At 41.8% G+C, this 16,794-nt stretch overlaps 2 protein-coding genes across 5 annotated transcripts; both read right to left on the bottom strand.

Annotated features, from left to right (window-relative positions):
- Nucleotides 1-1,124: 1,124 nt before the first annotated feature.
- Nucleotides 1,125-6,491, bottom strand: SOST (sclerostin). The gene is made up of 2 exons (XM_064636522.1): nucleotides 5,528-6,491; nucleotides 1,125-2,992 (listed from the first exon to the last, which is right to left on the bottom strand). The coding sequence occupies exons 1-2, from the start codon at nucleotides 5,748-5,750 to the stop codon at nucleotides 2,571-2,573; spliced, it is 645 nt and encodes a 214-aa protein (XP_064492592.1). The 5' UTR covers nucleotides 5,751-6,491; the 3' UTR covers nucleotides 1,125-2,570.
- A 3,022-nt stretch (nucleotides 6,492-9,513) lies between these two features.
- DUSP3 (dual specificity phosphatase 3) lies at nucleotides 9,514-16,791 on the bottom strand. 4 transcript variants are annotated; one of them, XM_064636528.1, is made up of 4 exons: nucleotides 16,607-16,791; nucleotides 15,601-15,771; nucleotides 13,454-13,680; nucleotides 9,514-10,774 (listed from the first exon to the last, which is right to left on the bottom strand). In XM_064636528.1, the coding sequence occupies exons 2-4, from the start codon at nucleotides 15,684-15,686 to the stop codon at nucleotides 10,569-10,571; spliced, it is 519 nt and encodes a 172-aa protein (XP_064492598.1). In that variant the 5' UTR covers nucleotides 15,687-15,771; nucleotides 16,607-16,791; the 3' UTR covers nucleotides 9,514-10,568. The 4 variants fall into 4 exon arrangements, with proteins under 4 accessions (XP_064492598.1, XP_064492596.1, XP_064492597.1 ...); XM_064636526.1 differs by having other exon boundaries at nucleotides 16,578-16,711; XM_064636527.1 differs by lacking the exon at nucleotides 16,607-16,791 and adding an exon at nucleotides 16,231-16,446.
- Between the last annotated feature and the right edge of the window lie 3 nt (nucleotides 16,792-16,794).

Below are 16,794 nucleotides of genomic sequence, written 5' to 3'. Positions count from 1 at the left end.
CTTGTACAAGCTTTTATAGCTTGGAAAGAACCAATCCTTGTGTTGGAAAGTCAGAAAACTGCAAGATTCTGAGTGACAGCTTAAGAGCAAGAAATGTTTGCACTTTTGGTAGGCAAGAATGAGCAGGAGAACGTGTTTTCTGGGGGGGAAGAGGACACCTTTCAGGTGAAATATTTGGGAGAAAGACATTGCTGATTCACCTGAACTGCCTGAGAGCCAGGAGGAAGACTGAGATGGAGTAAGTCTCTGTCACTGGCTTATCACAGTCAACATTTTAAAACCAGTATTCCAGTATCTTTAGCTGCAGAACAGAGGAACTGAACTGCTTTTCTCACTTCAGCACTGCTTGCAGGTGTTCATGCTGAATTCTGAAAATGAAGCCCCAAGTGTCAAATTCATGAAGTCAAAGACAAGTCTGGAAAATGATGTTGCAGGTATGACAAAGGTTTATATTAGGCTTTTATATGATGTAAACTACAGCAGTGAAAGGAAACCTTATATACTGCTTGTCTTGAAAAAGCTGTTCAGCTTTGCAGCTGTGTTGAAAGGTCTGCACACTATGTGCAGTCCAAGCTGTTTTCCCTGACTTCACTGGAAAATGTTTCTTAAAGGATAAAGGAAAATGAGCACAGGTCTACAACATCAAATTGTAAAAATTTTTAACTCTTGCTTGGCAGCACTTGCAAAGGGATTCCACACTTGATTTTTTATTTTTTTTTTCCAATGAGAGGTATCTGAAGCAATCAGATTTCAATCAAGAAATCTTGATTGACAGTTCACAGATTTCTTGGGGTTTTTTTGTGGCTTTATCAGGTTGTGAACATATGAATCTGGAAATGCCACTGGGAGCAGGAGGGAAACTGAAATCAGGTAAGTTTTTCTTCCCCAGGGGAAGCAGAATACTCATCTGCCCAGGAAAACTTTTCCCATGAGAAACATCATCCACTGGAGCAAGAAGTTCCAGGATGGAGTTTCTTTAGAGATGTGTGGGTTATTAGAATTAAAGACCTTGACACTATCACAGAAATTGGAGTTGACACCCTGACTGTTCTGTAAAATCACTGGCTTTGCAGCAAATCAGCTTTATAATGTAGCTGAAAATCAATGAGTCTTCCTACAATTAATCGTTGTTTCTACTTTATTAACAATGTATTTAAAATTAAAAATAACAGACTAATATTTTTAAAGCAGTGTTACTTCTCATTTTCTACAGGAAAAAACATTGCATAAATAACTTCTGGGAAAAAAAATAAATATGTAATTCACTCTCTTAAACGATACCTTGTCTCTCTAGGTTCTGGTCCCACATAAAATAATTGAAAAATCTATCAACACCGTAAATTTCCACAGTTTATATGATTTCAGCCTATTCTACCAGATGTATACAGTATGTGACAACTCACTTTCTAATAGTATTCTTTAATGTAAAAACACAAACATTAGTCTGAGTGTTGAGAAGCTAAGTAAAGGAAAGCTGCTGCCAAACTAAAGACTTACCAAAGCTGCATATGCTAAAGACTTTTTCTAGAGGAATTCATGACTTCAAAATTAGCAGAGGCTCACTTTTAATGCAGAGCCACCACCGTGTTCCCAGAACTTGGCTTGCACAGTCTTAGTGCTGCAAAATGTGTGGCCAGATAATCCAAACTCTACAGAATAGAAAATGTAAATAGAGGTATCTAAGCTGATACTGAAGTCAAATGTGTTCTAGGAAATCAGGAATAATCAGTATCTTTTATGTTAAACTCTGCACATCTCTAGCTGTTTACAGGACAAACATCAGTGAGGTTATCTGGTTTGAGAGGACCATGCATTTCATAAATCTGCTTCACCTAGTAGGATTTGTTGAATTGTTCCTAAACCAAGCCACTGTCTCTAAATCAAATATAGTTTTAGTTGCCAAATCTCGGTTTTGAATCTGCTGATCCTACAGTCTTTTGGGTAAAGGTAAGAAACAGATTTGTCACTCTTTTACTTGTGTTTTGATTTTTGTGTTTTGGAGGAAACTCCTGGTACGTGAGGACATCTGACAGAATGTTCATTTCCCAACAATTTGACTTCAGTCACCATAACTACTGAAATTCCTGCTATACCTAACTTTCTACAGCTTATTCAGAGAGTGTGAACTCTCCTGATGCTTCCCTAACTGGATGCTTGTCCTGCATCACGGGCACTTGTGTGGGAAAGGGATCTCAATGCTCTTTTCACTTGAAGTGAGTGGAATGATTTCTAGCAAAGCCTGATTGTCACCACAACTGCTTCCCCTTCCTCTGCCTGCCTGCTGGTACAAGCCACACAACCTCTCGTGAATCTCCAACCTGCACCTCTCCTTTCAGACTGAATTTAGAGGTTGCTACCTCCAGCTTGGTTTGTCTCGTTTTCTTATCAGACCATAAGTGCTATAATCTGAAAGATTTTTTTTTTGCCTATGTGAGCATTTGACCCAGCTTAGCAGAAGGAATTGGAACCTACTGCAGTCAGAACGTCATGCTGTGGCCTCTGAGTGCCTTTGGACGGTTTTTGCAAAGTATCCAGAGCTGCTAGTCTGTGTCACCCAGAGCCACCTCCTCCTAATAAGCATTTTCTAACTCGTGCTGGTTAGATTTGCTGCTCCTGGCTCTGGACAGATGGGGCTTCTTGTTCTTCTGGGGCCTGGCATTGTCCTTCCCGAAGTCCTTCAGCTCCGACTGGTTGTGGTAGCGGGTGTAGCGCTTGCACTTGCAGGAGGTGACGGCTCGGAATTTGTAAGTCCGAGTCTCTTCCTCGGGGCAGGACATCTGGATGCGGTGGGTGCGGGTGTGGGCGGGGATGCAGCGATAATCCAGGGCGTTCTGCCGCCACCACTTCCCCCTGCCGATGGAGTTGGGGAGCAGGTGAGAGGGGACGCACTGGCCGGAGCAGACGAGCTCCTTGACGGGCTTGACACTGCGGCAGGACCCCTCCGTCACATAGCGGGTGGTTCTCATCTCCCTGCAGCTGAAGTCAGAAGCATCTGCAAGCAAGAAACACGTTAATTACTTCTCCATCTTTTGCGTTTCCACGGGAGATATCCCTCTCTGAGGTAGACGCGAGCTAAATATCTCGAACAGAAAGGTTTTCGGGAGAAATATTTCAGAACGCTCCCTTGTGCAGCTTCTGCTCTAATTGTGAGACCCTAATTATGGTAAAATTTATGAATGAAATCCTTCTCTTGCCACGAGGTGCATCCCATGGCAGGGTTGTGCAGGGGGGGCAGTGGAGCTCCTGAAGTGCAGCCCCAGCAGCAGCCAACACTTCATGGGAAAATTTGATAGTTTTCTCCTCATTTACCTGTGGGCAACTCCTTCCCCCACTGCTCTGGTTTAACTCGATTGACTTCAGATGTTGGCTCCAGATTTAAACTCTTTTGCGACAAAGAAAGTATTCCTTAAGTGAATTTTAGCTACCATAATCTGTTCCAGGTTAGAGAAATAGCAGGTAACAACAGCTTTAAGGAATCCCACCATTCAGACATCAGCTTTTCCAAGTTTACTGCTCTCTGGAATAATTCCACCTGTCCCACATAATTTCCTTCAGACAGCTAGAGGCACCTTCTGGCTGATTAGGAACTATACAGTTTCCCTCCTCCCTTTTTCTCAGTGGACAGCTACAGGCAAATGAAACATCAGGAAATACATGATTTTTTCAGCTTTAAGGACTTAGACAAACTTTCCAGTTGTAGGAATGTAACTTTTTCCAAAAGTGCCTCTTTTTCCAAATGACATGCTTGGCTAATTGACCTGTTTGGAAGACAGAGAATTTGATTTTTGAAAGCGTTTGTCAAATAACTTCATCTAGATGCACACATGTTAATGTTCTTCTCTTAGTCAAAAGGCCAGTTTTAACTCAGGAATGTTACTTGTGGTGAAAGCCCTCAAAGGTCAGCTCCCAGAGAGAAGGCTGTGTTTGTTAGGCCCATTCTCCTCACCATATACAAGGTGCTTCCCTCCTTAGTTCAGCAAAAAAGAAGTCTGACCCTGAGTCATTAATGCTAGAACAGTATTTGGAGGAACATCTTAATTTTTGGTTTTCCTCTGAAGTACAGAATCAGGATTTTCGGTGCTCAGATTTATGTTTGTCAAAGTACAGCTAGCAAGATTTTATTCTTTAAAAGTTTGAGGGACTGCATTAATGAAATTAAACAATCCTTGCCAGCTTTGACAAAAATAGTGACAACTGAACTGCATGTCCATGTAGCCTAATAATCCCAAATTTCCTAAGCATTGAAGAAAATTATGTCTGTCTGTAAAAAATAATGCTTTGAATCAGGTGTATTGCACCACCATAACACATAGACAGGTACAATTTGAATATACAATTAAATATACAGGCATTTCCCTCAGCTATATAGGCTTATTTTCTGTGCATATATGTTCTGTCCTGTAGGTGTGCAGGTTCAACACAGTGCAAAATTATTCATGGGCTGATGCAACATCATCTGTTCCAGAAAGGTCAGGCCACTTTGGACCACAATTTTGATTCCTTGTGTTAAAGATGTTAAAATAAGCATGCAAGACCATTGTATATCTTGAATAACTGTCCAGTCTCCTTTACCCTTGATTTCTTTAGTAAATGTCCTTTCCACTTTGAAAAATATACACATATAAGTGGGGCAGATTCCCATCAGTTGATGTCAGAGTAGTAAAAGGCTAAAAAATGAAGGTATTCAGATGTAACAGCAAAACCAACCTGTGACCAGGTGGTTGGTGGGGCTGTGAGAAACAAGGTGCTCCCCCTCTTAGGAATGTAAGAATCCTCTAAAGTCACACTCTCAAAAACACTACTCTCTCTTCTAAAATATTGTTAATACTATGGTTTTAAACACCTTCACTGACAGCTGCAGCAGAAAATCACAATTGCCTTTCAGTTACCCCCAGAAAAAGAAGGCTAACTCAGATCTGCAGTGGAAAACTTTTTAAAACTACCTTTCTCAGCTTGGTGTTAGCTTCTCATCCTCTGTCTCTCCTCACAAAACATGTGTTTTGCATCACTGCCAAAGCTGGATGTTTGGTCAAATGTGACAACATATTATGAAGCATTTTTGGCTGCTGGAATCTTTTGGAAGACCTGGTTGTCAGCAAAAGACAGTGAACAGCACACTTCTCTCATGGAGCTGAACACAACCTCCATGTGCCATTTTTGACATGATCTCAGTCACAACTAGTGTGGGTCTTCCTAAATATTAAGAACTTGTATCTCCACTGTCAACCCATTCCCCCATCCTGACATTAAAGAGAGAAATTGTGATATTTCCTCACGATGCTTGAGAGCACAAATCACAGAGAAATGTTAAGTAACATCTACTACAAATAGACCATGCTGTCACCACTAAACTCCACACTATTCCTTCTGACCTTTATATTCACACTTCTTCAACAGTAGATGTAAATCTTTATCACTTAAAGCATTTGGGCCACACCTAAAAGTTTTAATAAACAAACACATAAAAAGTATTCTTTCACGAATTTTCTCTTAGGGTCCAAACCAGTAATAATGATATTTTTCTTACCGTTAGGGTCTGGAGCTTGCTGTATGTGTCTTCCTCCATGTTTTGCCTGATTCATTGTGTTGTTGTTGTTGCTGAAAGTCTGCTCCATCGGTGGTTCTGTGTTCTCAGTGATTTCAGGAATGATTTCTGTAGCATCATTTTTAAACACCTGCCACCCTTCCACAGACCGAAGTGTGATTTGTGCCCAGACCCAGACAGCGCACACAGCCCAAGAGATCTGCATGGTGGCAGCTCACAGATCAGCTTTTCAGCACCCTGACAGCTTCAGATCCAAGGCAAAGGCACATTATTCCCCTTTTTAAAATCCTTTTTAGAACCAAGCCAGCCAATGACTATACGAAGTGGGAAGGGCCAGACCACGACTCATTCATCTCAGCTTTTGTCAGTGTGAAATAAAATGGGTGTGTGGGGGTGGGTTAGTGACAATATTCGACAACTCTTATGCAAAAACTTCTCATATTCACTTCATTTCTGTGCCTGGCAACAAATGGTGATTGACAAGACTTGGATGAATTGAAACCCAACAAGTCTTTTCTGCAGCTTTTTTTTCTAACAGTGTTATAATTAAAAACTGCTTCTACCTCCATCCATGTTTGAATTTTTGGCTATTGTCTTTTCCAAAGGTTTTTCAGACTTTTTACTTTTGCTCTTGCTATTCCTACTCCCCTTGCTCGCTGTGTAAAGTAAGTAAATCTAGAAACTGTAGCTCAGTAGTTCTGCTTGTCAGTCTCTGCAGGGAAATGATTGGAGTTGGGGTACCTTTTTTTCTCCCTTCCAAAACAAGGAGCTCTGCATTTTGTTTCACAAATACAGTGTAAGAAACAGGGAAGAGCTTAATTTCAATGTGAGAAGCTGTTTTGTTTAGTTTTTCCTAAAAATAGCTATTTGGAATATGTTTTTCAGGGTAAACAGCCAGGATGTTGTAAATCACACTTTTTTATGTGCTCTCTCTTACATTTTTAACACTTGGAAAAAACACCCCAAACAAATAAATGTTTGCATTTGCTTTAAATTCAGTGCATACTACTACTTCTGCTGATGTTCTATGCAAATGTTGAATACAGGACATTTGCTTATTTTAAACACAAGAACACGACCAGACTGATTTCCAGTCATGATACAACCAACAGAAAGAAAGAATTGATGACCTTATGTCTGGGGCATCTATGCCCAAGATGTATTCAGGTGTCATGTTTTAAAATCTCATCTGTGGTAATCTTCCTTGTCTAAAAGAAATCATGCATTGTGTTACATACAACAATGTACCCTTACTGTCAGTTCCCCTTCCTCCTTTCCCATCTCAGAAATTACTCTGTTTTCATGGAGGAATACAACATACTGTTTTCTTTTTTACAAGATTTTTTCCTCCTCAGCCACTTGGGATATCATTCTTTAATACAGACTGTTGTCAAGTAACTTGCCTCTGATATGCTGACAACAAAAACATCTCTGTATTATTATCACTGTGTTTAGCACAAATCCAGAACAGAGCCCCACAGCGGCTACTAGGACTAAAATGAACTGTACCCCAGCCCAAACCAGCCCACTCTGCTAAGAAGGAATTAGGGGAGCAGGTCCAAGGGGTGAACTGGCATCATGTACTTTGCCTGAATCTGCTGCTGCTGCTTCCTGACTCAGGCATCTGTCCCAAAGTGCTTGCACTGCCAGGCTACAATGAAGGCAGGCACATCCAAACCAGTTTCTGAAATTGGTTCTGTCACTTCCAACTTCAGGTGCTCCCTCTGTCCACACCTGGGCCAAGGGGGTTCTGTTCTGTATCCAGGCCCTAAGATGTGAGTGTTCAATTTAAGCTTATCTGTGGTCAGTGGCTCATATTTTACACATTGCCCAGGAATTTTGTACTTAAGAGTTAATGAAGTTAGAAAGGGGGAGTGAGCATTTCTTGAAGTTATTTCAAACTTAGAATTATAGCATCCAAATGCAGGACTAGCAGCCACAATATGTTTTATTGTAATTCCATTTTGGGATGCTAAGCCTGTATTAGAACTGGACACTCTTTTCTCCTACAATGTGATTATGCTTGGTGATGTGAGTGATGTGAGAATTAATTAATCTGCATAAAAGGCCTTGGAGATGAAAAGCACTAAGAACACTGCAAGCTCTCTGAGTTGAAAAACAAATTTGTGTCAATATATCTTCCTCCTTCTCAGCAAAGAACAACAGCAGAAAGGATACTAGCCCAGTTTTTAACATGATAAAGAACTTATTTGCTTCTCAAACAGGTTTTTTTCTAAAATGCTGCTAAGACAGTCTTGCTCATGCAACTTTTATGTGTCTCATAAGAATTTTGCTGTGTCACATATCACAGTGTGAATACAACAGCCTGAATGCTGTTGTGTGATCTCATGCAAGCAGCCAAGAGTAAATGGAATCTTAGTATTCTCCCACCAGAATCTGACAAACCATCCCGGTGGCTTGCCTTTTTCAGTGATAAGAATACACTGGATTCATACAATAGTATTGTTCAGGGACTCAGTGATGACTAGGGAAGAACAACAAGCCTATAGCTCCATCTGGTGAGTCAGCCAGCCAGCAACATGATCCATTAATGGAGCACTGCTCTGACATCCTAACTATTTTTAGCCTACTCTAAAAGCAGAGATAGAAATGGTTTCATTTCTGAGTTGCCTATCAGTAGTTTAAAATAGGACATATTGTCTCAATTTGTAAAATCAATTTATAACATGGTCTTACTTATACTTCTCCATCCTCATATTTCAAAACATTTGTTCAATCAGTTTTATTATACTGAGACAAATGGGCCAGAGTCCCACTGAAGTTACCACTAAAGTGAGAGTGTTCTGTGAAGTGAAAGAGTATCTTGAATATAAAAACATTCCCCAATGTCTTGATTTGTTCTTGATACTGACAAGTACAAAAACATTGCCGTAAGGTGAACAGACTCAACATTAATAAACCATTCTGGCTTTAATCTGACAACTCCTATCGTCTTACAATTTATGGAAGGGTAACAAACTTCTAATGCCTAATGGTTTCTTAGCTCTTTAATGGATTGGAACTTTGACTTCCAAGTAACAGGTAAAAGACAAAGTGACTGCACATGAATCTCCATTTTTTTCCCTTGCAGTGCAGACAGGTATTAAGAATACATGGTGTGAGACAAGACCAAAAAAAAAATAAAAATCTATGCTCATAGTAAAAATTTTAGAAGGATAATTTATAAATAAGACTGCAGTAGGAAAAAGTCAGTATTGTAGAAAAGATAAGGCCAGTATTCTATTTCCCAAGCCACCCAGCATGAAATCAATAACTAGGAATTTTGAAGAAGCAATTAATTTAATCCTGATAAAAGGGGAGAAAGCAAACAGGTATGTAATTAGCCCATGGAATTGATTACTGCTCGTTATTACTGAACCATCCTGATTCAAAGCAAGCACCGAATACTGACTGACTGCAGAGGGGTGACAGGAAACATTATGTAGAGTGTTCCCCACTTATCACTTTAAGGGACACAAAAGATAAAAGGTTACTTGATTTGGCAGTTCCATCCTGTTCAAGGGAACAGAATAAGGCTGTTCAGAATAAGGTCTTCAAGCATAACAATCACCTCTGGAGTTTAATTTCAATAAAGCTACACAGAACTTTCCCTTGCCACTCCCCCCTCCCGAATCACACAACCCCAAAAAACAGAAGTAAAACAATGTATGATCTTTGTGATTTTTGATTACTGAACTGAGTAGACAAAACTAGCTCTGGGGTTACATGTGGTACTAACACAAAGAGTGTTTCTGTTTAAAGTAGGGTTAAGATTTTTCAGTCTAGAACTACATTAAAGCACAGGTTAAAAGGGGAACACCCTGGTTTCTGTTAGTTTAACCAACAATTCCAAGTTTGCAGTGGGAGATCCTTTGCATTAATACAGTCCTGCAACTCACAGGTACATTATTTAAACACTGTAAACAAAGCTCCCTCTCCCAACATTGCAATGACTCAGCTCCTCTGTATGCCAAACACAATCCAGACATCATTTATTTTAATAGAAAGTAAATATTTCCTATACAGTGTGGTACGTTACAATTCTCATTTCTGTTTAATGACGCCATCCAAGCAATCTAAGAAGTTAAGAGTATCCTTCTGTAAACTGCTCTGAAAGCACACCTGTGCTGCCCTACTGGAAGTATGTGTGCTCATTCTATTCTATGTTGATAAACAGTGATAGTAAATAAGGAATAAAGACACTTTGAAAGCCACCACATTCTGATACTTAGGACTTTATCATACATCCAGTACAAGCACTTCTAAATACAAACATTTTTTCTTCCTTGCTCAAGTCTTTTCCTCAGCATTTGCTGTTGACATTTTTTCTAGTATGACTTCAAAACAAAAATAAAAGGGCATTTAATAACACACTATTTCGTGTCAATCACAACAGCAAGAGGTACAACTATTCTTGGAAATACAGTGTGCATCAAGAATGGGCTCTGAATGGCTTTACTGTCACACACTGTGTATTGCATAAATCCACACTAGACACTGCATACACTTCATTTTACAAACCAGTGCATCTGTGCATAAATATATACACTTCTCCATTCCTTTCAGTTCCTACATTCAAACATCAGGCACCTCTGTGCACGAAAAAGAAGCTTGAGAAATTACAGTGCTTGTTTTAAGAGTGAGTGAAGAGACGTGTTGGGGCTTTCAGAAACTCGTGCTCTGGCGAGACACAAGACAAAGCTTAAATGAATCACATTCAGTGTCAATGCAAACCACATATGCTATGGAGTCTTCAGGGGCTCTGACATACACGTGAAGACAGCTGTTATCACTGGAGTTACCCCTCTAAAAACACCTCTTTATTGCAACAGCTCCAAACGGTGACACAATTTCGTGCCACCTCAGTCCCAGAGTTCAAGAACGACACTTTCACCGGCCGAGCAGGAATCCTGTCTCTCTTTAGCTTGGTGGTTGGGGTTTGGGGGGTCTCTAAAGCACCTAAGATGTCCTCTAAAGGTTTGAGAAACTTAAAAAAAAAAAGTGCTACGGCTCTCTCCCCGTCCTAGGGCTTCAGCTTGCCCTCCTTCAGCAGCCGCTCGTTGAGCTGGCAGAGCTGCCTGAGGAAGCCGTCGTTGGGGCCGATCTCCCGCTTCTGCCGGACGGTGCAGAGGGCAGTCTTGACGTCCATGTTCTGCCGGAGCATGAGGTAGGCGATGACCAGCGTGGGGGAGCGGCTGTAACCCTCCCTGCAGTGCACGAACACCTGTCCTGCAGGAACACACGGTGGGGTTATACCGCTGATATGGTTTGAAGCTGCCAAGTCTCCAAACCTTACCACAAGAAGTCATGTGTGTGTGTGTGTGTCCCCTCCACCAAACCTCAGGGAGAAGAGGGAAAAAACAACCAAACGAGAGAGAGACAGCTAAAGCGATATATATAAATATATTTACACTTATGTCACAGTTATATACAATTGAAATATGATGCCTTAAGCCCCTAATGATTTTTTTTTTATTTTTCTAGTATTTGTAAGCCTTTTAAGTTTTATAAGTAGATTTTAAAAGCAGCAACCCTTCCTCCCTTGTCCCTTTCCCTCTAGCACCCTTAGTCTACACATTTCTTAACCCTCTTACCCCATTCTATGTTCCCTATATCACTCCTACCCCTGAATACAGCAGAAATGTTTAGTCTTTTGTCAAGGCAAGGCCTAGATTGTTTGGAGAATGCTTGTATCTTGGCCTAAACCACAGAACACGGTCAAGAATTAGGTGACTATGTACCCTCTGTGCCCCGAAGAAGATGAAGATAGGATGAAGAGAGGGTCCTGAAATACACCCCAGACCCATTTTCAGGGGGTGGACCCGGGGCGGTCCAGAGTAAAGGCCACAGGGTGGACACATCTGGGATTGGATGGATGGTATTATAAAATGTAACATCTCAGGCACAGCGGGTGCATCTTGTAACATCTTTTGCCTTGGCATAATAAACCCTTTCTTATCTCACCCCTAATTAACTGCTCTGAAGATTTTTTCTTAGTACCAGCCGAGCAGGCACCAATATATACACAATTTCACAAGGGAAAGGGGAGGGAAAAGGAACAAAACCAAAATAAAATATATATATATCCCAATCAGTAGTCCAAGATCTAGCAACTAAAAGAATTAGCAAAAGACTGTCTTACTACTCTCCTTGGGACAACAGAGAGTTGCTCTGGAACAGCCGCCGGCAACCTCCATCTCCCAAGGTCAACAAAGCCTCACCAGGCCTCGCTCCCCAACACAACAGACTCAACAGCAGGGAACCTGCACCTCCAAGCAGTCAGAAGGAAAGAGAGGGTGAAGGCCTCTCCTCCTTTCTTCTTATAGACTGGCTTACGTAAAAATCTGGGCACTTCCTTGGCTACAGACTGGTCACCAAAGGAAGGCCTAGACCAAACTACCACAACCGGAATGGGCGCTCGAAAAGCAACGTGAAATAGCTGGGGTATAAAGCAAAATAGGGAAATATATATAAGGAGTCCTTCTGCTGTGCCTTTTGCAACTGGATTTGTCTATCTCGTTCCACTAGTCAGATGATGTGACCAATCCATCTGTTCTAGAACAAGCAGCAGTCACAGGTATTGAGGCCATGTTGCTGAGAACAAAGCTGAGCTGGGCAGGGCACCTCTCCAGGATGAAGGACCAACCACTGCCTCCCTGAGATCTTGCTTTATGGTGAACTTGCCACTGGCTGCTGCGAGAGAGGAGCCCCAAAGAGAAGATACAAGGACTCCCTGAAACAACATCTCAGCCTTGGCCACATTGATCACCATAACTGGTCTACTCTGGCCTCCAATCGGGAGGTCTGCAGACACACCATCTATAACGCTGCTGATGCCTTTGAGAACGCAGCAGGATCACCCTGGAGGAGAAAAGACAAGGCAGAAAGAATGATGCCCTGCAGAATATACCATCTAAGGAGTCTTTCTGCTGTGCCTTTTGCAACCAGACTTGTCTATCTCGTATTGGCCTTTTCAGCCACCAGTGTGCCCTCCCCAAATCTTTGTTCATGAAGCCCAGTCATGAAAGCAAACTAATGTCAGTCCTTTTGCAGCTGGTGAGTTCCACCAAGCTGGATGTAAAATTTACTTCCACATCACAGCTCCAGTAACCCTTTGCCTGTTTTAGAGAAAGAACTTCTAGAATTGTTGGACTACTCATTCCTCCTTTTTCATGCTCAACCATGAAGCAAGTGTAGAAATAACTGGTATGTTGAAATAGTCAGATGATGACAAACACCATCTGTCCCACTGCACTATGTCCCAGGATTTGTGCTCTGGGGAAATACACTGCAGAGAAATGCGGCAATCAACAACATTGCAAATATAATCTTCAGGTTTCCTGCAATCCTATGAAATAAAGAGGCAATCAACACATAAAATAATATAATGACTTAATGTAATAAAAACTGCAAGGTGACAGTCCCTATCCTTGCTGTACATTTAGAAAAAAACCACACAACAGGTTACGTGAATATTCTTCAGCAGTGCATTACTTGTATCACTTCTGCCCTTGAATTTTAAGATCCAGTGTCCTAAACCAACTTTTAGACACTGAAGTTACTTTTTAAGATTATTTTTCATGTAATTTAACACTTCTAAGGAAAAATAAAAATATATTTTCCCAGATAGGCACTATTATAAGCTGCAGCAGCTGTTCCCCTTTTCAAAGTCACCCCTACAGAGACAGACTTCCCTTTGCCACATACTGGAGACCTACATGTATGAACAGAAGACTAAGTTGTCTTTTTCTGTATCCTTGTGTCTTTGATCCAGGGCCTTGATCTGAATTCTTGCCAATGGCTGTTCTGCTGATAATCTGAGCAAAGAACCATTTAAAACAGCGAATTGCTAAGAAACACATGCAGTGCACAGAAAACAGGGCAGAAAGATATTTCAGTTTGCCTTACCATCCTTCTGGGCAAGTGCCTTCTCAATAAAATCAGCTGCCTCCTCAAAATAGCGACTGAGGTTAAATTCCTGTGTGTCATTAGCTTTAATGCCATGGTATCTGATGCCTGTGCCTTCATAGAACTCTGCATTAGTGTTCACATGCATGAATGATTTCCCCTCTGCTGCATTCAGAACGTGGGTTATCCCCAGACGCTGCAGCCTCATGATGTTCTTGGCTATGAACCTGTGTGACAAAAAGCGTCAAGGAAAACCATTAGAATTTGGCAAATCATCTCAGTATTTATGATGCTTTTTCTGTTAACAGATATCAAATATATTGTGCCCAGAAGTGAATGAGCTGCAGATTAAAAATGACCAAAAATATTTAGAGCCACGGTCGCTACTCGCGCACGAGAGAACGCTGCTTTCTTGGCTGACAGCTGAGGAGAGCACACATGAAACTTAATCTGCTAGATCCTACTGCAGCATAAAAGTGTAACTTTCTGAACATAAAATTCTCACCAAAGTGAGAAAATACTGGAGATGATAACACAAAGCCCAGGATACTGACTTCTAGGATTAAGCGTTACCCACGTAAGATAATTTAAAACTCACTCACATAAGATAATTTAAAATCCACTCACATAAGATAATTTAAAACCCACTCACATAAGATAATTTAAAATCTACTCACATAAGATAATTTAAAACCCAGTTATAAAAGGCCTCTATTCTCAGCTACCAGCGTTGCAGAACTTGGTAAGCAGTACTTGCTACACTGGCAGACAGTCCAGACAAAATGACATTTTAGGGGGCAGTTTTAAGCCCAGTGAAATAGCACTAGCTCCTCTCAGGCCACAGGAAGATAGAAAGTAACTGTGAGTAAATGTTACTGCACCTTCAAAGGTCAGGGCAGTCCTGTGCCCCTGTGCTATTCAACACCTTTGAAGTCATGCAAAGATCTAGCAAGGCTATCCAAAGGCCAGTAACATGGTGATATAATTCAGTCTTTGACACTCAATGTTTTCATCACAAATATTACAGTGTTTAGTGTCTTAGCTGAAATCAATATCTGAATGTACAAGAATCTAGATGAATGATGTTTAAGATGCTTACTTTTAGGTCAGCTAAGCCCTTTCTGACTCCTCAGGTTTTCCAAATAATTGTAGCAAACCCACCAGCTTCCATTTAAAGGTGGCTAAAAGAGTGACCTCCCCTATTAGTGAACAATTGAGCAGAATGCTACATAATAATCACGCCTTTCAGGGTTGATGATGACAATTAATTAGGTCCAATTAATGCCATAAGCTCTGATAAAAGCTCCAGGTTGTACAATGGCAAACAAATCCATCTGCTCAGTAACACAACTGACCATGCACAAATCTCTACTCGTGCCCTGGAATGCAATCTATAGTAAGAGAAGATAACCATTAAATATGAGCTCAAGTCATAAACTGCAAATATGAGTCTTAATATTAAGCTGAACTCCAGAGAAGCCTTTATGCAGTATTATTTTGGACAAGTTTCTGTGAGATGGCAGTGCACCTTTTGGCTTTTGGCTGGACATGTAGGTATTCTGAAATTTTAAAATAAATACCCAAATTAGTTGGTTTATAGCTACACGAATCTCTGAGTGCATTCACTCATAATTTTCATGTAATTCAAGGGTATGAACATCTTGAGTGTTCCTTTGCTCCTGATGACTCTTCACCCCTTAAATTTCAGTGTAAGCAGAGGAATCCTGATGCATGAGTGAAGCTTCTACATTTTCTGCTGTCTGTGCCAAGCAACTATGGCAATGAGCCAAATATTTGTAAGACTTCATTACCCAAACAAATGTTGACAGATTTTCCATCTGGCAGGACATCATCTGTGCCATGGTACAAGTATCAGTGTCTGGGGAATTCTGCTTGCAACACAAAAATCCTACGGTGCAAGGCCAAACCAAAAAGTGTTAATTCAACTGGGAGTTTCTACACTTACTAGGGTGAGTACATGGTTTAATTAATATTATATAGATCAGCATGTTTCTGATAGTGGTCAGGATCAATAGGAACTTCAATCCTGGAATCATGGAAGAATCTGGCAACACAGGCTGCCCCCCCTGGAGGCAAACTCATTCCCAGTGAATGATTTTTGCAGATTTCATAGATTATTTTCTTACACAGCTAGAGGTGAAAAAGACTGTATTTGTATGCCATTTGTTTCTCCCTTTCCAAACAGTCCTTGGATCTCTCTCATCCTTAACATTTCATTCCAGCTGCATCATGTTCAATGTTGAAATGCTAGCTTCTCCAAATAGCTGAGAGATGCTAACATCAGCTTCATCTGGTTCCTGAAAAAAAATCACAGAATCTTGTCCATTCTCAACATGGAAGATTTAGAGTTCCTCATCCCACGAGTAACACTAGTAAGAGGTGTTTCTTTTGAACAGAGATGAATTATTTTACCAGGCACAAAACACAGCTCTTGGAGAACTATTCATCAGCAATTAAGGGAACATGAAGCTATAAACCAATGCCATATGGGATTATAACCAAATAGACCAAGTCTTTAATGGCAAAAATGCCAGCATATTAACATATTTTATTTTACACTGTTATGTTCATGCAAAATTGTTTCCTCACCAACACTTCCCTTACAGTCACTAAATTTAATATTAATTTCGGGAGAAGGCCTTCCCTACTCCTTACAACCCAGCTGCAGTTCTAGCACATTAAGAACAAAGTTACCCACACACATTAAAGCAGACAGGAAAACTAAGGTTGGGCATTCATAACCAGGACATTTTTACCAAATGGGATTTGGGAATTCAACAGGGTACCGAACGCTGTAGGAGATGCCATTTATGAGCTGTCCTAGCGTTTGCTGTGTCAGTCACCAGGAGGAGCCCCAGGCAGCGGACAGGCTGGGCTGGACAGGAGGACTGAGGCTGACCCGCGGCCGCACGGCCCGGGCCAGGCCGCGGAAGGCCCCGCAGAGATCCAGCAGATCCCACCGCGCAGCCTGGAGCTGGCCCCGGCTCAAAGCGCCCTTCCCGGCCCGGCCCCGCCCGCAGGTCCCGGTGCACGGGCCGCCCGACACGGGCCCGGCCTCGCCCCTGCCGAGCCGCCCGCCCGGGCCCCGGCCCGGCGCACTCACGCGTTCCCCACGTGGATGCGCGGCACCACCTCGTTGCTGTGCGCGCTGGGCAGGCTGTAGCAGCCGCTGCCGTTGGCCAGGAGGTCGTTCAGCTCCTCCACCGAGATCTGGTACTCGGCCATGGCCGAGCCTCCGCCGCCGCCAGCCGGAGGCCCCCTTGGCGCAGAGGCTCCAGCCGGGCCCGCTCTGCCCCGCCCGGCACCAGCCACCGCCTCAT

The sequence above is a fragment of the Pseudopipra pipra genome, chromosome 26, assembly GCF_036250125.1.
Source record: "Pseudopipra pipra isolate bDixPip1 chromosome 26, bDixPip1.hap1, whole genome shotgun sequence".
NCBI lineage: Eukaryota > Metazoa > Chordata > Aves > Passeriformes > Pipridae > Pseudopipra > Pseudopipra pipra.
The sequence above is the reverse complement of the archived record's forward strand: the minus strand, read 5'-3'. Positions and strand labels throughout refer to the sequence as shown.